This window comes from Chenopodium quinoa, unplaced genomic scaffold (assembly GCF_001683475.1).
Source record: "Chenopodium quinoa cultivar QQ74 unplaced genomic scaffold, ASM168347v1, whole genome shotgun sequence".
NCBI classification, from domain to species: domain Eukaryota; kingdom Viridiplantae; phylum Streptophyta; class Magnoliopsida; order Caryophyllales; family Amaranthaceae; genus Chenopodium; species Chenopodium quinoa.
In genome coordinates this window covers 2174724-2197370 of record NW_018744878.1, presented here as the reverse complement: position 1 = coordinate 2197370, position 22647 = coordinate 2174724, and the positions used below count along the sequence as shown (strand labels likewise).

The window sequence follows — 22647 nt, the reverse complement described above, 5'->3', positions numbered from 1 at the left end:
CCCAAATGGACAAATCCCTGGGGATCCGATGAGTCCATGGCTAGGGGAACAACAAGTCGAAGTCGCTGAAGAAGAATTACCAGAGGAGAACAGCGTCAAAGAATTGGCAAATCAGCAAACACAAGTGCAACCTCGAATCGAAAAATTAACTTTGGAAATCGAAACAACAAGGGAGATTGAAAAGGTTCAACCATCAGAGACCATGTCTGATAGTGCCTTAATTTTTACCAGGTAGGGGCCAGAAAGATCGAAGGGGAAGATTGGAGCGCCGCAGACGGTTCAAAAAGGGTAAGAGCAAGAGGCGTAACAAGCAAGGAAATTGCCCCTTAAAAAGGAAAGCTATTTCAGATTTAGATCTTGCCTCGCTCCAATTTATAGAAGATGTAGAGGATGATGCTGATTCACACCTAGTGAGGAAAAAGAAAAAGGGGAAAAGTGTGTGTTCTGGAAGTAACTCTGCAGCATAAGGGCCTTCATCTTCTTACAAGCTTGGGCCTGGGCCGTGATCCTCCTTAGCCTTTAAATCCATCCTGATCTTAACTTACGAAGGTGATGGGATTGCGGTGGTTGACCCAAATCAACCACCTCTAGCGCAGTGATCGGTTTAATTTGGAATTGTCAGGGAATTAAAAGCCCAACAACCCCGATAATTCCTATTCTTAAAAGACTTGTTAGGTCTTTTGAACCGGATTTTGTCTTTCTCTCGGAAACTAAAAGTAATTCGGACTTGGTTTTTAATCGTTTAAGAAGCCTAGGTTTTAATTTTTATAAAGGTGTCAATCCTAGTGGTAGAAGTGGGGGTTTATGGTTAGGATGGAAGGATAGGAATTTATTTGATGTTATTTTCATTTGCGTCAATTTCCTTGTAGTTGATATCAATGATCGTATTAATGGAAAATGGAGATTAATTTTGGTGTATGGTGAGCCTAGTACTTCCCATAGGGAAGAATTTTGGAATTGTCTCAACCAATGGACAAATCCGGAGCTCAACTTACCAATTACCCTAGTAGGAGACTTTAATCAAATCGATTCCCAACTAGATAAATTAGGTAACAAATCTACTCCCATACGGGATGCAAATTTTTTCAATGAATGGAAAGGTCTAAATAACTTGCACGACTTAGTCTACGAGGGACCAAAATTCACTTGGTCAAACGGTAGGGAAGGTGACGCCCTAGTCTTAGAACGATTAGACAAAGGCTACGCCAAACCAACTTGGTTAACTAAGTTCCCTCACGCGCATATCATCCACAAGCCCATACAAATCTCTGACCATGCCCCAATTATTTTCCAAACTAAACCTGCAAAAAAGAAGAAGAACAGGATTTATAAGTTAGAGCATTGGAGCCTTGAGTATAGTGACTGTCTTAATGCCGCGCAAGTTGGTTGGTGCTCTGAATAAAGAGGTTCCCCTATGTATAGATTGGCAAGAAAAGCTCAAAAAGCAAAATTAGAAATTAAAAAATGGACACTCTACAAAAGAGAGGAGTGGAATGGGGATTGGGATAAATTTGAAAAGGATTTATTAGAAGCACAACTGCTTTTAGAGAATGAAGGGGACGATGTGGAGTTCAAAAAAATCAGCAGCCGGTTGGAAGAATATTCAAAGAATATCGCTATTTATTGGAGACAGAGGGCGAAAATTAACTGGAATTATTCTGGAGATACCTGCTCTAGATTTTTCTTCAATTTTGTGAAAGGAAGGGAAGCAAGAAATAAATTGGATGCAATAAAAGATGAACATGACAACTGGGTTTTTGAAGAAAAGGATATCGCAGACATTGCGACAGCATACTTCAAGGGAATTTATGGAGGGGGTGAGGTGGTTTCACAAGCTGACAGAAAGAATGAAATTGATAAAGGAATCAAAGGCATCACCAAAAGGCTTTCTGAGGATCAGCGTGATCTACTCTCACAGCCATACACGAGAAGGGAAATAAAAAATGCTCTATTTGCCATGAAACCATGGAAAGCCCCGGGACCGGATGGAATTCTAGCTGGGTTCTATCAAAAGAACTGGAATTGGATGGAGGACGATGTGATTGAAGCTGTTCAACCAGCTCTTAAATCAGGTAATATTTTGAAGGAATTTAATCACACTAATATAGCCTTGATTCCTAAGTGTGATAGCCCTGAAACTATGGATAAATTGAGACCGATTGGGCTCTGTAACGTCACATATAAAATTATCTCAAAATGCATTACCAACAAATTAAAAAGAGTTTTAAACTACTTGGTTGGCAATTTCCAAAATGCTTTCATCCCGAGTAGAGTTATTTCAGATAACATTCTAACAGCACACGAACTACTGAAAAATATCAGAAAAAACAAGAAGGGTGCTAAAGTCAAGATAGCCATTAAAACAGACATGAGTAAGGCTTTTGATAGAATAAGGTGGGATTTTCTTGAAGAAGTCTTATATAAATTTGGCCTGCCGGATCTTATGATTAGAACAATTATGAACTGTGTGAGCTCGGTTACCTTTTCTGTTATTATCAATGGCTCACCTCATAAAAAATTTAATCCCAAATGTGGTCTGCGTCAAGGGGATGCCCTTTCCCCGTAATTATTTATCCTTTGTATGGAAGGATTGTCCGGTTTGATTAATTTACAGGAAGAAAAAGGAAACATTGTTGGGATTAATGTGGCCCATAAAGCTCCAAAGATCAGTCACCTATTCTTTGTAGATGATTCAGTTTTCTTCTTGCAAGGTAAGGATAAAAGTGTTAAGACTTTGAGAGAAGTGCTTGATAGCTACTGCAGGGCCTCAGGTTAGGTTATTAACCAGGACAAGTCTGTGCTTATTTCTAGCCCCAACATGAATGAAATTGAATCAAATAAATATAGTGATATCCTTGGAATTAAAAAGAGCAATAAGTTTGGAATTTATCTTGGCATCCCAGCAGATTTTGGGGTTAACAAGCAACAGATTTTTGGTAGCTTAGTAGATAGAGTGAAGGAGAGATTAAATGCCTGGAACTCTCTCTTCCTCTCCCATGCTAGTAGGCTCACCCTCATAAAGTCTGTTTTATCTAGCTTGGGTACTTATGTGTTTTATGTTTTCAAGTGCCCTGTTAGTATCCTTAAAAAGATCAATAGTATAGTTGCCAAGTTCTGGTGGTTGGGGAATAAATCTGGTAAAGGAATATATTGGAAGAAATGGGCTCATCTAACTCAAATTAGAGAAAAAGGGGGCCTAGGTATCTTGGATGCTCGGTTTTTCAACCAAGCCCTCCTTGCTAAACAAGGGTGGCGCATCATTCATGAAAATAACTCTCTAATTAGCAAGGTGTTTAGCCTGAAATATGGAATCAACAAAACTACTCTCTTTGATGGTGCCTGGGAAAATAGGAAAATTGGGTCTTGGGGCTGGAATGGAGTGAAATGGGGGTTGCAGATTCTTAAACATGGGTGTGTATGGCTATAGGTGATGGGTGCCATGCAAAAATTCACCATCCCTGGATAAATGGACTACCTCCTGTCTAGAAGAATCAAGAAACTCTCTCAACTGATAGAGTTAGCAGTCTTAAGGAAGGGTCAGGAAGTTGGGATTTAGCTAAGTGTACCCTGCTTTTCTCTGATGAGACTGTGAAAAATATTCAAAACCTTCCTTTAACGGACCCTGGTTGTGAAGACATAATCGTTTGGAAAGGAAACAAGAGTGGAAACTACACAGTCAAGAGTGGTTATAAGATGCTTTTTGACTCAAAAAACACTTTAATCTTGAGTCAGCACTTAGGGAATTCGAACAAACCAAATTGGAAACAATTCTGGAGGCACATGGGCACTCTAAAACAGAAAACTTTCATGTGGAAAATTTTTAAAAATGCCTTACCTGTGGGAAGTGAAAGGAAAAAGAGAGGTTTGGGTGATAAACATCACTGTCTGTTGTGCTATGATAGTGAAGATCAGAAATCTTTGCAGACTGAAACTCTTGAGCATTTGTTTAGGGACTGTTCTTTTGCCAGTCATGTTTGGAAAGGCTGCCAACTAGGGATTAATGTAGCCTTCCAGCTGAATATCCCGATTGCTGAATGGATACAAAATTGGCAAAGAATTCTTAGTAGGAAGAATGAGAGCATGGAGAGAAGCTACTTACTTTTCTTAGCAGGTTTGGAAAGTATTTGGGAAGCTAGAAATCAGAGAATTTTCAAGAACACGAAGCCCAATCCATGGTCTGTCATCAAGAGAATGGAGAGTAGAGTAGTCATGCCACCGAAGAAGCTAGATGCCAGTGAGGATTGCAATGTCACCTCAGTTTCTCAATATAATGATGCCCCCCCGAGGTTTAACTCTTTATACAGGAACACTCAGAATATTCAAGGTGAGCATAAACATAATGACAATCTGATTGCTGGAACAGGTTTTTGCAAAACAGTCAGCCTGGAAGTGCATAAAAGAGGACAGAAAGGGAAGCAAAGAGAATGGTACTGGATCTTGAAGTCGGATAGCAGCTGCCAGGGTAATGACTCTTATCAGGGTGTAGACACCCATTTGTGTCTCCCCAAAACCAAACCCAGTGATGAGTACCTTTCACGTTGAATCATAATCGAATGAAATGAAAGTGTGGAAAGGTCTAGTGTTGCGGAAAGTTTTATTTTCTTTTCTTTTCTTTCTGTTTTTGAAAACTTATTTTAAGAAAACATCCAATCCAGTTTGGTTGGTCCATGATATGGGTCCAATAGTAGTGTATATGGATGGGGCTTGCAAAGACCTTTCCAACGATATATTATAAGCCCAATTTCGATGAATATTGAGGAAGTTATGACCAATTTACCAAACTGGGCCCGGTTTGAGCTTTATGTACGGCCCAATGATCTTGGGGAGGGCCTAATATGATTTATCATTCCTAATGCAATTAGGAATGGTTTTAGTCTTCTAGATTATTCTAGAAGGTTATTTTCATTCCTAATTCAATTAGCATTGATAAATTGACTTTTGTTGACTTTTCAGAGTTTAATCAAAATCGAATAGCATTTTTGAGGAAATTATATTATTTTATCCTCCAGTACAGTAAACTTATCGGATTTTCGAAAACGCGTTGGTATCAGGCTTGGCGCCTAACCCCAGGCCTTGGCGCCTGGCGCTAGTGCTGGTGCCAGCTAGCCAGGGTTGGCGCCAGCTGTTTCGGGAGCGTCAGACTCTGTTTTGTTAAATTATTCTTTTTTGGCTGATTTTCTCTATAAATATCGTATTAAAAACTCCGTTTTCAATGATCTACATCTATCATTCATCACCAATTCTCATCGTCCATCATTCTCAACAATCATTAATTCTTTAGCATTCTTTAAACATTCAATTCATTCTTACTTTGCTTTTCATACAAAATTCCGCATTCACAAGATCTAGAAACACCTAGCCATATTCGAAGTTGTCTTCTCCCTAGACGTGAAAGGGTTTAATTTCTGAGGGTTTGGTCCCAAATCTCTATTTCAATTATTTAATTTGATTGTTTGTTTATTATTTTCCTTGAAGTTACTAACGTGTGTATTTTGTTATTAGAAAGAGGTACGAGGCATCAAAGTAAGTACTCTAATTGATTAATTGATATTATGATGTAGAAATCATGTTTACATTGTTATTATGATATTCCTAGTATCATGTCTAGGGTAATTTTAATATTAAATATGATTGTTGTGATGCTTCATATGTTCTTCCTAATATTTATGATTGTTAGTATCATGTTAGGGCTAAAGATTTGATTTTTATTGCTTAGTGACATGCTAGGGTTTGTTATTAATCTTGTTAGTATCATGCCTAGGATCTTGCTATTTTTATTATGCTTTAATATTAATATGAACATGATTATGATTATTATTATTATTATTATTATTATTATTATTATTATTATTATTATTATTATTATTATTATTATGATGATGATTATTTAATTCATGATGATTATTATGTTGCTTGATATTTATTGTTATTGCTTGATCACACCTTTTATGCATGTTTAAAGGGAATTTGGTACTTGTAATCACGCTTAATAAGATATTTAATAATCTTGTTAGGGTTAATTTGATTATAATTTCAAGTGATCGCCAATAATAGATTTATTTGTGCATTAAATTCAACCAACATAGATAAACAGGTTTAGGGTTAATCCTATTAATTGCATGTTAATCAGAAAGCGCACATGAATACGATCAGAATAAAGTTGAGGCCTATTATTAGGGCAGGTTCAATCTCTTTTAGGTTGGATTTGTACCTTCATCCCCGAACCCTTATTTGGTTCATGACCTTATGGAGTTGACGATCTCTTGGATCGTTAAGGGGTGTGACCTTCACCTCGTGAACGGTTTACAAGTTCCTTAAAAAACTTGTTGGCGACTCTTTTGCTCTATCTTCTTCCCTTTTGGACGCCACCGTACTTTAGTGTATGATCACAGTGGGGTTCGAGCTAGTGGGATTTTAAAGGCTTGAAATTATTCCCTACACAGGGATATGGTTTTGGCAGTCTGTTTGCAGCTATAAACAGTGGTCTTTTGGCCGCTCTGAAGGACAAGCTATGGCACCTTCATATCTGTTGCCAGGAGAAGCAGATTACTAAGTGGCTGCAAGGCCATTTTTCAGGTTGCCAAGAAGATAGAGTGATACTTCACAAAATCAATTCTCTTTTACCCAATTTTCATTGTTTGTCTGTAGGTACTCTTGCTTTTGGGGTCTAGTGTTACCCTTTGTAATAGCTGTCAAAAAAAAAAAATTGTTAAATTAGTCTTTTTTTTAAAAGAAGTTAAAGTAGTTATTTTGATAAAAGATCCATGAATAAGGCCTTGTTTAGTTCACCTTATTTTTACATTCAGATCAGATCAGATCAGAAAAAATAATTTCAAATCAGATAATCGTTTTATGTGCAGTTTTTTATCGCTAAATAACTTTAATTTCGTAATGAAAAAATTTCTAAAAATCAGTCATTAATAATATACACATTATTACGAATCTAACAAGACTATACTTAATATATTTTTTTCGTATAGATTAGCATATATTTAAAGTTAAAGTTTGATCAAATTTGACATTCAGATCAGCAAATATAAGGCGAATTAAAGGCCTAAGAGCATTCACCACAATGAGCAAAAAATTGCTCATGAGCAAATTTTATGAGAAAAAAGCAAAAAAAAATGAACTACATCAGTGAGCATTTAGAAATTAGCTCATGAGCAAAACGTAATTTGCTCATCCTATGAGAGCATTCACCACAATGAGCAAAAAAATGCTCATGAGCAAATTTTATGAGCAAAAAGCAAAAAAAATGAACTACATCTGTTTAGGGTGAAAATACCCTAAGACACGTGGCCCAATAAAGGCTTGACACGTGTCAATCTTTCAACGGTCTGCAAAGGCCCAATCCCTTTGCGACACGTGTCCCTTATACCCTAATTGAGGTACAGTTCTCCCTTACTATAAATAGTAAGGGTAGACCTCATTTATAAAAAACACACATTAATTGCAACCACAGAAAAAACAAACAAAGCCCAAACCTACTGAAACGCTCTCGAACCGAGAAGCTTTTATTGTTCTTATTCCACTTCGAAAAGATACTAACTTAATCTTCGGAGGCGGAACTCCCACCCCCATCCGGAGTCTCCGTTACTTGTGCAGGTACAGGCGTAAGAAGGAAGTCTGCTAGGAAATTGTAACTCTCCCGAAGGACATAAAATACCCCCAAACAACATTAGTGAGCATTTAGAAATTAACTCATGAGCAAAACGTAATTTGCTCATCCTATGAGCAAAAAAAAGGATGAACAATAACATACGGGCCCCACACCAAAGAAAACCAGCAGCTGTTTTTTTTTACTTTGTCCACCTCCAAAATGATGTGTTTTGGGTGGGTCAAAGAAGAACCCACTATCAAAACACATCGTTTTGAGGGGTAGGAAGTAAAAAAAAAATTGTAATACATGCTGACATGGGCGTGTCAGATCAGCAAATGGAAAGCTGACACGCGTCCGGGTGAGTGGTAAAAGTCAATCAGAAAATTGTATCCGTTGCAACAACTGTTATAATTTAAAAGGCAAGTTTTTGTAATGTAAATCAATTTTTTTTTTTAAAAAAAAAATTACCAACGGTCATAAAATTATTTTCTCTATAAATAGAGATCCATTTTGATATATTTTGATATACTTTCAAAAATCACAAAAGTTCTCTATATTTCATTTTCTCTCAATTCTACTAAACAATTATTATTATAAGTATTATTTATTATTATTATTATTATTATTATTATTAGTAATTTGTAATTTGTATTTTTAAAAAATAAATTTTTTATTTGATTGCTCTATCATATTTTTTATTGCTGTTTCAATAATTATTATTTAAAAAACCGTGTTACTATTTTTATACTAATTATTGTTGCTATTTTGTTCTAATGGATCCCAACAACCCTAATTTCTCTCAAATGTCTCAACATTTTTCTGATTTGGGTGACGATTTTATAACCAATCCCAATTTTCAAGTTTTCCTACAAAGATTAGGAAATACATCTTTGCAAAATCCTTCACAACAACAAACACCTTCACAATTTTCTACTGAAAACACTTACTATGATCAACAAACACCTCAAGCAAATCCTACTGAAAACGCTTATTATGATCAACAAAGATCTCCTGCTTATGAAGGTAGCAACTCTCAATACGATGAGAGCCAAGAAGAAAATGTTCCAGAGACACCTCAATACCCTGCACCACATCCTAGAATTCCGACCAACCAACCACTTGCTAAGGCGAGTCGCATTTGGTCAGTTGCAGAGGATGAAGTTCTAATTGGGTTGTATTTAAAATTAAGTGAAGATGCACTTGTTGGCACGAGCCAAAAAGCATCTGAGCTGTGGCGAAAAGTACATGCGGATTATAGTCTAGCTCAAGCGGAGAAGCCTCATATATTACCGCTAAGACCGATGAAGAGTTTGGAGACACATTGGAGAAGAATGGCAGCTGGTTTGCTACAGTGGAGTTCTTGCTATGAGGAAGCTGGTAAACTTCCAGAAATTGGAAGTGGTTATAACGAAGCTGACCGAATTAAAAATTCATATAAGTTGTTTTATATATCCACTAATCCCCAACATAATTTTGCTTTTCCCCATGGTGTTGAAATGGTTAACAAAGACCCAAAGTGGAGGACAAAGCTTAGATGGGGTTTATCGAAGGAGGAAAGAAAGACATGTGGGCCAGATGATGAAGAAGATAGTAGTGGAAGTGGGAAAAGGTCCAGGGCTGAAGGTGAAATCTCTACTCATGGATATTCTTCAGAAGGTCTACCACGACCTGACGGTGTGAAAAAAACAAAGGCCAAGCGTAACAAGGGCAAAGCAGTGGTTTCTGAGAGTGCATTTTTCAACATTGGTGAACAAATGAAGGCATGTACTGAAGTTAGAGAAAAGAGGCAAATCTACGACAACAAAAGTTAGACCTTGACAGGGAAAAGGAAAAGAGAAAGCAAAAACAAGTTGAATTAGCATAGAAGAAGATGAATTTTGATATGCTACAATCTCTATTAGCTAAGCCTACACCACTAACTCCCTCTGAAGAGGTATACAAGGAAGAGTTACTTCAACTAGTCCATGGTCGGAGATTCGATTAGGTTTATATGTATTGTGGTCGTATTTTTAATTTTATGTTTATTTTAGTAATATGTTAAGTTTAAGTTGTATTTCAATGGTGTGTTAAGTTTAAGTTCAATATGTATTTTAGTATTGTGTTAAATACAATTTGTATTTCAATATTATGCTAAGTTCATATTTAATTTTGTTTCAGTATTGATTTACCAATCTTATGTTACCTTATATCCGAATAATATGTATGCTTACAAATTTAATTCATTGTTTAAGAAAAAAATTGTCATTGTTTATGACAATATGACTATAACACCCATCCCTATGACAATAAAACCGTAAAATCTGATAATAATTTTATACAATGCTCCGTAACCAATATATTGCACAATAATTATGACAGTGTTACCGATATTTCAAACAATTTTGTTAACAAACAATGTATTTTTATCCAATGCTTCTTAATACTTGTGTTATTATGCATTGAGTAATAATGTCTCATTTTTAATACTTGTCTTATTATGCATTGAGTAGTCATGTCTCATTTGGGTTGAAAGGTCATCCAATTTTTCGACGATTCAATTTTTTGAATAGTAGTCATGTAACATGTCAGTATGTAGTTTGTATTATTGGGTTGAATGGTCATTCAATTTTTTTGACCAGTCTAGGAGTGCAATGTTATATATACTTGTGCATTTATCTGTCCACAAGTAAACTCATCCAAATTAAATTTTCAAAATTAACAAAGAAATACAATGTTTTCCATTAGCTCAACCTCTAGTTCATCTGATTCTGATCAATATGCGGAATTTGATCAACTAGTTGACAAATTTGTCACAAACCACCTACCAACTATGATGCTTCGTGAACCACAACCACAACCTGTGACTGAAATAGAAAGTGTCCCAGAGCCTAGAGGGGATACAGATAGGAGAGATAGGGAAAAGGGCCATATGCAGTTGTATAACGACTACTTTGCGAATAATTCAGTGTACAACAACAAACAATTTCGGCGTAGATTTCGAATGCAACGACCTTTGTTCTGTCGGATTATGAACAAGGTGGTTGAGGGGATAAATTCTTCCAGCAGCGTAGAAATGCAGCTGGAAGGCTTGGGTTATCACCGTTGCAGAAATGCACCGCTGCGATAAGAATGTTGGCATATGGTACCGCTCCAGATGCCGTGGATGAATATCTACGCCTTGGTCAAACAACCACTAAGAAGGCTTTGCAACATTTCTGTCAAGGGGTTATAACACATTTTGAAGCTAACTACCTAAGAAGTCCCACATATGAAGATTTAAGGAGAATCTTGCATCAAAATGAAATGCGTGGTTTTCCTGGCATGATAGGTAACATTGACTGCATGCATTGGGAGTGGATAAATTGTCCTATGGCTTGGAAAGCACAATACGCAGGCCGAAGTAAGAATGCAACCCTCATTCTGGAAGCTGTTGCAGATCAAGATTTATGGATTTGACATGCATTCTTTGGAATCCCTGGATCTTGTAATGATCTAAATGTCCTTTACCGGTCTCCGGTATTTGATGATTATCTGCAAGGTCGGGCTTCTCCAATTAATTTTTCAGTGAACGACCATGAATACAACTTGGGCTATTACTTAGCAGACGATATTTACCCAAGATGGGCTACCTTCATTCAAGGTATAACACTTCCTCAACTTCGCAAGGACAAATTATTTGCTGATAAACAAGCTGCAGCTCGAAAGGACGTTGAACGAGCTTTCGGAGTTTTACAAGCAAGGTTTGCCATACTACGACAACCCTCACTTGCGTTTGACGAAGACATTTTGTGTGACATAATGAAAGCTTGTATCATTATGCATAACATGATTGTTGAAGATGAACGACAAAACTACACTCGAGCCGAAGTTTTGAGAAGGTACTATGAAGAAGATCGACCACAAAGTTTAAGACCAAGTACAAGTGCCACAGTGAACAATAACGAGCCTTTTGAATTCAATGTTGGCCGACCTCCTAACGTTGATTTTGACACGTATGTTCAGAGAAGAACTTCCCTACGTGATAGAGAAACTCATGTTTCTTTAAAAGCGGATTTAGTAGAGCACATTTGGAAAAAATATGGTTCTAATGATGAATAAACAATTAGAATGTCGTTAAGATTTTTTTAGGTTATGTCGTTGATTAATATGGTTTCTAAAATAAGAAAATGTAGTCGTACGATAAAAATTAAAACATAATGTATTTGTAAGACTATAATTTTATGTAGTCTTATAATATCTATCTTTCTTATGTTATTTTAAATTTAAAAATAAATGAGTAATTTCCTACGTGGTTGATTGATCGGTTAATTGTTCGTTATAATTTTACTAATTATTATTTACATAATTAGTTTAATATAATTAGATTTAAATTGTTCAAAAATATAATTTATATTAGTGTAACTTCATTAAACAAAAAATAATAAATATGAATATGGTGATGTGTATAGAGAGAAAAATATTGGTGGGATATTGAATAAAGTAGGAGAGAGAATGGTGAGGAAATTTTTTTAATGATTGGTGGGATAAAAATATGACCACCAAAATGCTAAGAGGAGAGAGAAAGTGAGTAGAGAGAGAATGAGGAAGTGGAAAAATGCTCGAATGCTCTAAGTATCCAATTGCCTCAAATTGCCCTTAAAAGTAAAAACAAAAAACACCAAAAAAAAAAAAAAGAAACTTTTAAAAAAATAAAGACTGTTGATATTATTTAGATCAGACGGTTGACATTATATGGCTCCCATTAATCTTCTTTCATTCAATTTAATTTCCCTCGATTCTCACTTTCACGCTGCTCAGCACTCTCCCACTCTCTATCCTCCATTGAAGCAGCTTCTGAGGTAAGATCGTTTTTCATAATCTAGGGTTTAATCAAACTATCATTGATTTAATTTTCAGTATTGTCAATTTAGGGTTCAAATTAGGAGGGGTTCGTGAAGTATTGTTTATAATTACTGAAGCTATGAAATGGTACAATGAATGCTTTTGTTTCTAGGATTTTACTGTGTTTAATTTAGATTGATATACTTAATCCAGAAGTATTTTATGTGAATTTTTTAAGCTTAATTTGATTCGTAATTGAGTCAAATTTGGTTGTTAATGACCTACATTATTTTTTGGGCCCTAATCGAGCCATTTTAATTAATTTGAATTCAGCCATTTTCAGCCATTTTAATTAATTTGATTTCAGCCATTTTCAAAATAAAAATAAAAAATCCAAAAAAACTTACAAACAATTGGTTCAAGGAAAGTACTATGAAAATGGATCTTTTCTCCTTGTAACATGGCTCAGGGATGGAAATGTATGAATTTGAATTTACAAAATTAAACTACGAGTAGTTCATAATGTAAATTTAATATCTTTAAATATTAGAATTAATTAACTAAAACAGAAGTACTAAATGCAGTATAAAATAACCTAAATGCAGGATTTATAAATTGACAATTAAACTCACTAAAGACTATAATACCCTTTTATAATCCAACACAATTAAAATCTCTTCAGCTTCCCCATTGCTGAATTCTCACCACATTTTCATGAGTTTGATAATTCTGATCGGAAGATCAAAGGTGTAGAATAGAAGCAATGAGAATCAATGGATCTTTGAGGTTGGAATTGTTAATCAATGATATGAATGAATCTGACTTTATGGTCTATATTAATGAATATTATGAGGTTGAATATCTTAAAAATCATCAACCATGATAGGTTCTTGCCAGAAAGTTCTCCTTCATTGTGTTCTGACATTATGGTCAAGGTTAGTTTTAGCTAAATAATCAATTAAAGGGCCTTATTAATTTATGCCGGTAAGCTATGAAGAGGCCTGGAAATCAGAGCCGACAGTAAGAGGAAGGCCCCAGAAATATTTTATGGTAGTTCATTTAAGGTCCCAGAATGGTTTAGCGGTGGGATACCTATGGCATCAGAAATCTAATACGGAATTGCTAAATCGTCGTACGTCATTGTCAACCTTAATAATACCAAATTTATCATAATAAGGTTCATCATCTTCCATCTAACCGTGGATGAATGCTTAAAACTTATGAGATATGATTTACAAGTTAATTGATATGGAGTTATGGCTGATTAAATAGTTATCAAGGTGAAATGTAGCAGGTTAAAAGAAGGGTTATTTTTATTTTATTTTTTTTTTCACTAGAGAAAAAAGGGTATTATTGGAAAGATAAAAGTTGTTGTAAATTATATTATCCTGCATTTAGGTAAAACTATACCTGCATTTAGTACCTCCCTAACCAAAATGGGTATGTAAAAGGTAAAATCGTTGAATATTAGAATTAATTAACCAAAATGGGTATGTAGTTATTAATCTGAAACTTAGAAATTAGGGAAAGTTACAAATTTTCGAGAACAAAGGAAGTATATGTATATTGATTTCAAAACATGAAGACTTATTGGGTTCAAGTGTAATTTATTTTATGTTATTGTATTTGCATAAGTGCAGACTGGAATAAGTAGTTTTGAATTTTGATATGTATTTTGGATTAGGCTATTTGATTTCATTGTTTTTGTTTGAAGATTTCGTATTTGTAAGCAAGATTCTTGGATTTGGCAGTGGAAAGCTTAAGCATTTTCAATGGAAAATGATGGTGAGAAGATGGAGGTAAAAGGAGACGAAGAAAATGGACAAGTAGTGACTCCATGGGAAGTATCCGCCAAAGAAGGCGGCAAAATTGACTATGATAAACTAATCGACCAGTTTGGCTGCCAACGTCTTGATTCTACTCTTATTGAACGTGTTGAACGCCTCACTGGTCGTCCTGCTCACGTCTTCCTCCGCCGTGGCGTCTTCTTTGCTCACCGGTCTTTCTTTCTCTCTTTATATTTCTTCAATTTTGCTGATTAATTTTCTGATTTTTGGTGTTTGATTAATTTCCTGATTTTGCAGTGATTTGAGTGAAATACTTGATGCATATGAAAGAGGGGAGAAGTTTTACTTGTATACTGGTCGAGGACCTTCCTCCGAAGCGCTGCATTTGGGGCATTTGGTACCTTTCATGTTCACAAAGTACTATTTTCTCTCTCCTTTTCTAGTTTTAGTAAAAATTATAGTTTCTGTGTTTGATAGCATAATTTTTTCCTGAAATCGTTGTATAGTTGAAATTTAACTTTTTGGTGATGAATTATGAGCTGATTTAATATTTGTGATGAAATTTTAAAGGAATTTTAGGTGAATAAATTATTTAAGTTTATGTCATGCTATGAGAGTCTTTCATTAATTTAAGGTGACTGAATTGGGCTTATTGTAGTATTTGTGTAAAATTAGTGCTACATTGTTGCCTTGAGGTGTAGAAGTTTATGTAATTTATTTGTACTTCTGTTTTAGGTGAACTTAATTCTTTATTGCGGATTGATTGTAGTCTAGTTGGAATGGGGAAGGAGTAGGGAATAATTATCTTTTCTCTCAATGTTAATGTAGGTCTTGATTTTGCCGTACACAATTAAAAGTTTGCAGAAAATGTTAATCTACAGTGCATAACCAACCATTATGTTTACGGTTTATTTGATATATCTTGATTTTTTTGTAGATCAGTGTTAAATAGAACTGAGGCTCTTTTTTTTTTTTGAAAGAAAAAAAAAGAACTGAGGCTCTTTGTTGATTTTTATGTAAATCTTCTTTTTAGAGCAAGGCAACTGTTAGCATGAGTCCTAGTATTTGTCACATTATTGCTCTCTTTTTGGCACATTAAAATTACTAATACTTGAAGGGTACAGGTATCTACAGGATGCTTTTAAGGTGCCCTTGGTGATCCAATTAACAGATGATGAGAAATGCATGTGGAAAAACTTGTCCGTGGAAGAGAGTATTAGACTTGCACGTGAAAATGCGAAGGATATTATTGCTTGTGGGTTTGACGTGTCCAGAACATTCATTTTTACCGACTTTAACTTTGTTGGTGGGTGTGTATTTCATTGATCTTACTTGGAAGTAATAAATATTCTTATTGCATCTTGGATCAATTTAGTCTATTTGGGAGACTTATAAATTAGGTAGTGATATATTTTTTCCAATGCAATTCGCACTAAATCCAACTTCTTGTACAGAAAGTTCTATCAGAATATGATCAAAATTGCCAAGTGTGTCACACTAAACAAGGTAGATTTTGCTTTATGATTGGACTTATTTGCAGATGTTTAATTATCACAGATTATGAATTTCATGAGCTGATTTTGGATGGTTATGGCAGGTTTTTGGTATATTTGGTTTTACTAATGAAGATCACATTGGCAAAGTATTTTTTCCAACAACTGAGGTACTCTCTGCTGTCAATTTAAGTCTTGGCAATTGTTTCTTGATTTTTTCATACTGTCTCATTGGCTCTTGCCATTCAGAGCCGTGTTATCATGGTCATACTCTTTTATTGATCTGCTTTGATTTCCTTTATACTTGTTGGTTAAAATGGTCGAGTTGATGCACTGTCAACTGGCCCCTCTACGCTGTGCCATTGTGAATGATATCCAATATTGGGTAATTAGGATGAGCTCTAATTAGAATTTTGGAGTGAAATGAGCTATTTTAAACTGTCTCCTGCATTCGTTTCTTATATAGCAAATCATTTGAATTTTTTTATTGATTGATTTTAGCTTCTGATACTTTTTGTGGGTGCAGGCAGCTCCTGCCTTTTCCAGTTCATTCCCTCACCTGTTTGCTGGCCAAGATAATGTTCGGTGTTTGATTCCTTGTGCAATTGACCAGGTTGATTCTTTTTACCTGGTCTTAACATAAAGTTTCTTTTTTATTTTTATAATTTTGAAATATCGTTCATTCTGCTTTTACTGGTTTGCTTGTTTTGATTGGTTGCTTACGTTGATTTGCATTGGGCCTCAAATCTTGTAATTTTTGTCTTGTTGAGCATTGACTAAAATTCCAGCATGATGTTAGATTTAAGCTGAATTTATGATCAGGTCATGATGGGTTTCAACCTTTTTTTTTTTTGAAAGATTGGGTTTGAACTTCGGGTTAGGACATTTTGGCAATTTCATCAGTGTTATCCTCTTCTGAATTTTCCACCCTTTTGCTTTTTCTTATTGAAGAGGTGTGTGTGTGTGTGTGTGTGTGTGTGTGGAGAGTGAGTGAATGTCTGGGCTATTTTTTTGAGTCCTGAACGATGTCAAGCCCAGGTCTTGATTTGCTTAGTGTTTGAACAGGGGTCAGGGGCACTGTACTGTTAAGACCTTGGTGCAGAGTTGCGAGGTCCCTGGTATGTCTCTTAGATCGGACTTTGCTTTTCTAGGTCCAGACTAGAGAAAGGCCTGTCAAGATTGCTTTACTTTTATTAAGGTTTTCGTTCCAGTCCCTCTGTCATCTGAAATTAACACCTGATAACGGAGATCCTCTCCCTGATCCTCATGTTTGCTTTCCCTTACTAGCGATTAACCTATAACGCTCTGTTACCAGGTCTGATTGTTTATGTTGCAGATCGTCTTCTTAGGTTGGGCCTTGAAAGTGTCTATTCTTATTACCTCTTCTTCTCTAGTTCTCTGCTGAGACAAATTTGTCCTGCTTTCCATTTTGTCATTTTCCAGGATCCTTACTTCAGAATGGCAAGAGATGTTGCTCCTCGGATAGGATATCAAAAACCTGCATTGATCGAGTCTTCCTTCTTTCCTGCACTTCAGGTAATTTTGACACATGATATGATCATGTCTTGTGCTTTTTGAGGAGTTTATGGTCATGATGTTTGGGGAATGTAGGATTTGAAGCGATTTAATTCATTGTATCATGCTAATGTTTGTAGTCATTCTGATGAAATATGAATTAGTTTCTCTTATGGTGAGAATTATTGAGAATGGCGGATGATTTATTACTTAATTTAAATGTCTTGTTCCTAGGAAAAAAATAATTTGGTATTACTTTGGCTAAAAATATCCTTATTATTATGCATAGAAACAACTTGCCTTGCTAATTTCTGTTCTATTTGGTCTCTGATTATAAGGTCTATTAGAATGTATTCTTATATTAGCAGTAGCACCATGATACTCCCTGCGTTCCATTAAGCTCTTTTGCACTATAGTGGGAGCTGGTGGAAAGTTGGTCCCTTTTGACTTTTTGGATAGAACAGAGAATGTTGTTTAGAAACATGGATGTTACTCAATAGATTTAGTGGACCAACCTGATGGTGTAAGGAAGAATAAAAGAGGTTTTTTTTTTTTTTTTTTTTTTTTTTTTTTTTTTTTTTTTTTTTGCCAAACATGATATTATGTAAAATAAGAACATGGACTTTAAGGTATCAAGTGAAAACTTAACAATGATGAGGGAGTATATGATACCATGTATTACTGTGCTTTTTCAATAGTATGATAGTTTGTTTTATTTTAGTTGTATGATTGTTCACCTATCTAGCACGAATCATACAGCTCCACTGTATTACTGTCTCTAGGTCGTTTGGATGGTAGGTCGGGGCTCCTTGGAGCACCTGTCTGAAGTTGTGGGAATTTATGTGTTAAAAATTTATGCTTTTCTTAAATGCAAATTGGGTAAAGTCATATTTCTACTGTATTTGTAATTTGTATACATAGCTGTGGAATGTTATATATGTTTTCTTCTCATTAGCCAAAGCTTATACATGTTTATTAGTTGTATTTCTCCATACCTATTTCGTGTTACTTCTCTTCCCATCCAAAAAAAAAAGAAGATGTTACTTTGCAGGATTATTTGTTATGAATAAGACTTCATGCTTGAAATGAGAAACTCTTCAAATGCTTTGAATATTGCAGGGCGAGGCTGGAAAAATGTCTGGAAGTGATCCTAATTCTGCCATATATGTGACTGATACTGCAAAAGACATCAAAAATAAGGTTTGTAATTTACTCCTCAGCCACTACCTCGTAAATCTTTCTGGGGCACTGACTGAATAATATGTCAAACTAAGCTGTAACTTTATAAATATCTAAGAGATGAAGGCATTCCCCATTGTTTAGGAGGAATATATGCGACTATTTATCACCTTGAGCAGTTGGATAACAGAGTTATAAGATGTTTCATAGGTGTAGGGAATTTGATTTAAAAAAGAGTTATCAGGACTAAATACATTGAATCTTATGTCTAAAAATTCCGAATAAACTAGTACTCTCCTTTTTCCTAATAATAGGGTACATTTGACCAGGGTCATTTTTGTATGAAATTGAGTTAAAATGCCACAGAAATCCTTCATTTCATTTAAATTTAATTACTTACTATATCATGTAGACAATATTTTCGCATGGCTTATTTTAGAAATGTGGTCTATTATTCAAGGATGAGGTATCCAAAACTATTTTGTAGGGAAGGGGTAGTAGTGTTTAAGTTCTTCCTGGTTAAGTATATCTATAATCTCTAAAGGAGCTTATGCATGGCTATCCTATGTTGCTAAGTGCTAAGCTTTAGCACTATTTCATCTGCTTTATTTTTTGATCGTTAGACTCTCTTTTGCTGCTGCAGGTGAATCGATATGCTTTTTCTGGCGGGCAAGATTCTATAGAAAATCACAGAAAGTATGGAGCTAATCTAGAGGTACTTCGCTGTTTATTTTTCTGTTGCGTTTAGTCGCTTACTGTATCGGATTTGTGACCTGTGCTAGAAGCTGAAAAGGTTCTTCAGTAGCTATTTTGGGAAACCATGATGTATTTGGTGATGAAAGTAGTGCCGTGGAGTACAATGATGTTACTTTCATCTTTTTAATCGCCAATTCTGTTTTTGGTAGCTATTCTTAATCCAACAGTACAACATGTCTTATTATTGTAGGCCATTGCTGCATCCATGTACCTAGAAGAATGGCATACAGTATTCCTTTTTTCTTTTACTGTACCGCCTTTTATGTTTTTATTTAAAGGAGTATGTGCTCATTCTATTTTGTTGTTCAAACAAATTTTTTGCTCTCTGTTGGTGTCCTCTTTCCTTGTCTGTATATTTGTTCGATGTAATGGCAGGGTGAAGAGTAATTTTAAAACTAGACAATGTTATATGTGATGGTGAATCTGAGTCTTTGTTCTAGCTCTAATATATAATATTGCTCTCATTGTTAATCAGGTAGACATACCAGTCAAGTATCTGGGATTTTTCTTGGAGGATGATGCTGAGCTTGAGCATGTTAAAACAGTAAGATAATCATCACATTGGTCCATGTATCTAGATACTTTTACAATTGTGATTTCCACTTTTTATCATCATATTTCTTCTTCCTCCCGAGAAAATGCTAAGCTTTATTCCTCCAGGAATATGGTGCTGGAAGGATGCTGACAGGTGAGGTAAAGAAACGGCTCATTGATGTTTTATCAGAGATGGTTGAAAGACATCAACGAGCTCGGGCCGCTGTAACTGATGAGGTGAGCTTTTTATGCGGAATTTACCTTCTAATCTGAATTGTTAGGGAGGTTTTCCTGTAATGTTTTTTTTTTTATTTTTTAATTTTTTTTTTGGGTGAAATTTCTGTAATGTTGATTGTTCTGAAAACAGCACTGCAGAAACAGTGTAATGCAGGTGATGACTTATTATTTGCTGTGCTTTTCGATATATAGAAATTAATCTGAGTTCCACTAGCAGTTATAAAATGTATATTATAGTTTTAACTTGACCATTCTTTCTATAATGGTGAAAAGTCAATAATAACCAAATACATCTCCACAAGATCTTCTAGTGTAGAAAAGCAACTTTAGTCATCGTATGCCTGTATGGGTGTGGAGTCTGCTCCTTGTTTTAAAATAAAACACCTGTAGTTAATTCTGTACATGATGACTTGTGGAGTTCATGGTTGTCCTTGTTCCCTTGGACTCCTACCTGTGTAACACTACCCTCAAACATATAAACAAGAAGAACTGGGGTGATAAAAGGGTTAAATGGTTAATATGTTGTATGACTTGGGAAAATTGTTGATCCAATAGGTAATCATGAAATTCTGTGGTCATTCTTGATCCCACTAACCCTGTACTCGGATTTCTGGTTACTTCTAATAAGATCTCCTTTAAAATTGTCAGCTTATGTCTGCTTGGATTTACTAGTTGCTTGTTTTACAACAAGCCTGTGTAATAGTCAAATTATCCTTTTCTAACACAGCTCTTTTGACTTCCAGATGGTGGATGCTTTCATGGCCGCAAGGCCTCTTCCTCACATGTTTGACTAATGGGGGGAAACCAATGGAATTTATGATACAAGTGTGAAATTTTGCAATGGTTACTGGTTTAGAACGTTTATTTATGCAGTCATTCAAAATCGAAGGATTTTTGGACTAATTGTAGTCGTACATATACATCAATTTTGAAGCTCTGAAATCCAATACATGTTGGCAACCATGTAGTGTCGTTAAACAGTTGATTCAATGGATTGTGTTGGGGAAATCATTGAACCCAGTGTTTTTTTTCTGCAATCTTCAGTAGAGAGAAGTAGGTTGCTATCAAGTTTTCTTCGTAGTTTATGATATCCTGAGGAAGCTTGATACCACATTGCGCCTTATGGCCTCAAGGAATAAGATAGCCTTTAGTTTGCCTGATCTATGACAAGTAAACTGGACATGCAACTCCACTGTTTCTTTATATTTGATGTTCTGAACATGATTAAATGAAAAATTACATAATGCACAGCATAATCAAGTCTGAAGCATCTAAATGTTGGAAATCTAGTAGGGGGGAAACAGAGAAGGTTATTGCAGAGTGAAAGAAAGAAACCTTGTTGTGACTGACCATTAACTAAACTGAATAACTTCTCCCCAGATTTAAACTCTGCAGATTGAAAGTTAACTGGTGCCAAGCTTAATGAAGACGAAAGTTGCTCGTCATCCATTGATGGAATTGTCAGCCATCTTGATACAAAGTGACGAGCATAAACAATGTTCTGTGCATATGTGGTAATCTTTTCCCTCTTATCAGAACTTGATCTTGATGAGATTAAATCAAGACTCTTCTTGAAGTTTGATTTTTCGTCAACAAGTCGAACAAAGCAGCATTGAATTATCACATAGTCTTCTAAGTTTCTATGTATGGATTTTATGCCCACAAGGCCACAACAAATACCGTTCAGGCATCAAACTATGTCCTGAATTGGTAACCATATTCAAAAAATACATAGAAACTATTCGACTTATTTGAAAATCAAGCTCAGTTGAGGGAGCTTCAATGGTGAACATGGTCACCCCTGCCCTTTGGGTTGACCATGGTGGAAAGTGGGTGGAGATCGGGGAAGCTTCAATAGTGGCCGAGGTTGGGGAAGCATTATTGGGGGAAGAACCGAAGTAGGAAACTTTTCAATGGAGGAAGTCTTAATGGTGAATGGACAAGGACTTAAGATTTACAACAATGTCATTTGAGTAACATAACATTTTATGATGCCATGTTACTTTACACCGCAAACCACTTATAACAAAATTAAATTTCAACCATCTAAGTCAATTATCAAGCATGTTATAATATATATACTACCTCCGTTAATTATTATGTGCAATAAAGAAATATTTTATTTCTCACAAATAATACCCCTTTGTTGCACATAATAATTTTTTTTAAAAAAAACACACACACATTCATTCAAAGAAAAAAAAAAGACAGGTAGGCATAAAAGGCATTGGCCGTATTAATGATTTAAGACTGGAACTAAATTACCTTGACAACTTTGACTCTTTATTCCCTATTGGCTATTACAAAAAAAAAAAAAAGTTTGCCTACACAAAAACAATTGCAAAATACAAAATCCATAAAAAAAAATAATAATCACACTATATAATTACAAAAGTAGCAATCTGGAGCAACGCCCGGGCTATTCACTAGTGACAATGATTAGAAGGTGTGAGCTCTACCATTGAACTCTCACTTGATTCTATGGTTAAATTTTCACCAATATAAAACTTTACTTTAATATTTATATAACAATTGTAATTTTCAACTAACTATGAATAATCTCTTTCTTACCAATAATAGAATCACTTTTGGATATAGTTAACATAATTACATACAAGTAATCATTAAAATTGTTTCAAAAAAAAAAAGTAATCATTAAAATTAAAAGGAATTAAAATTGCTCAAAACTTTACTTTTTGTATGCACCCTCGAACGTAAATTACTTTTAAGCCCTTCAAAAGAGCAA

At 35.2% G+C, this 22647-nt stretch overlaps 3 protein-coding genes across 4 annotated transcripts; all 3 read left to right on the top strand.

The window, feature by feature from the left end:
• The first annotated feature begins 8373 nt into the window (after positions 1 to 8373).
• On the top strand, positions 8374 to 9411 carry LOC110705830 (glutathione S-transferase T3-like). Its single transcript, XM_021883762.1, has one exon. It carries the CDS (start codon positions 8374 to 8376, stop codon positions 9409 to 9411), a length of 1038 nt encoding a protein of 345 aa, XP_021739454.1.
• Positions 9412 to 10708: 1297 nt separating this feature from the next.
• LOC110705828 lies at positions 10709 to 11677 on the top strand. Its single transcript, XM_021883761.1, has 2 exons — positions 10709 to 10907; positions 11145 to 11677. Exons 1-2 carry the CDS (start codon positions 10709 to 10711, stop codon positions 11675 to 11677), a joined length of 732 nt encoding a protein of 243 aa, XP_021739453.1.
• Positions 11678 to 12226: 549 nt separating this feature from the next.
• On the top strand, positions 12227 to 20917 carry LOC110705479 (tryptophan--tRNA ligase, cytoplasmic-like). Of its 2 annotated transcripts, none has more exons than XM_021883359.1 (13): positions 12227 to 12417; positions 14152 to 14399; positions 14485 to 14604; positions 15312 to 15497; positions 15642 to 15693; positions 15785 to 15850; positions 16207 to 16293; positions 17124 to 17216; positions 18315 to 18395; positions 19018 to 19089; positions 19606 to 19674; positions 19791 to 19901; positions 20645 to 20917. In XM_021883359.1, the coding sequence occupies exons 2-13, from the start codon at positions 14173 to 14175 to the stop codon at positions 20693 to 20695; spliced, it is 1215 nt and encodes a 404-aa protein (XP_021739051.1). In that variant the 5' UTR covers positions 12227 to 12417; positions 14152 to 14172; the 3' UTR covers positions 20696 to 20917. The 2 variants fall into 2 exon arrangements, with proteins under 2 accessions (XP_021739051.1, XP_021739050.1); XM_021883358.1 differs by having other exon boundaries at positions 14115 to 14399.
• The last annotated feature ends 1730 nt before the right edge of the window (positions 20918 to 22647 follow it).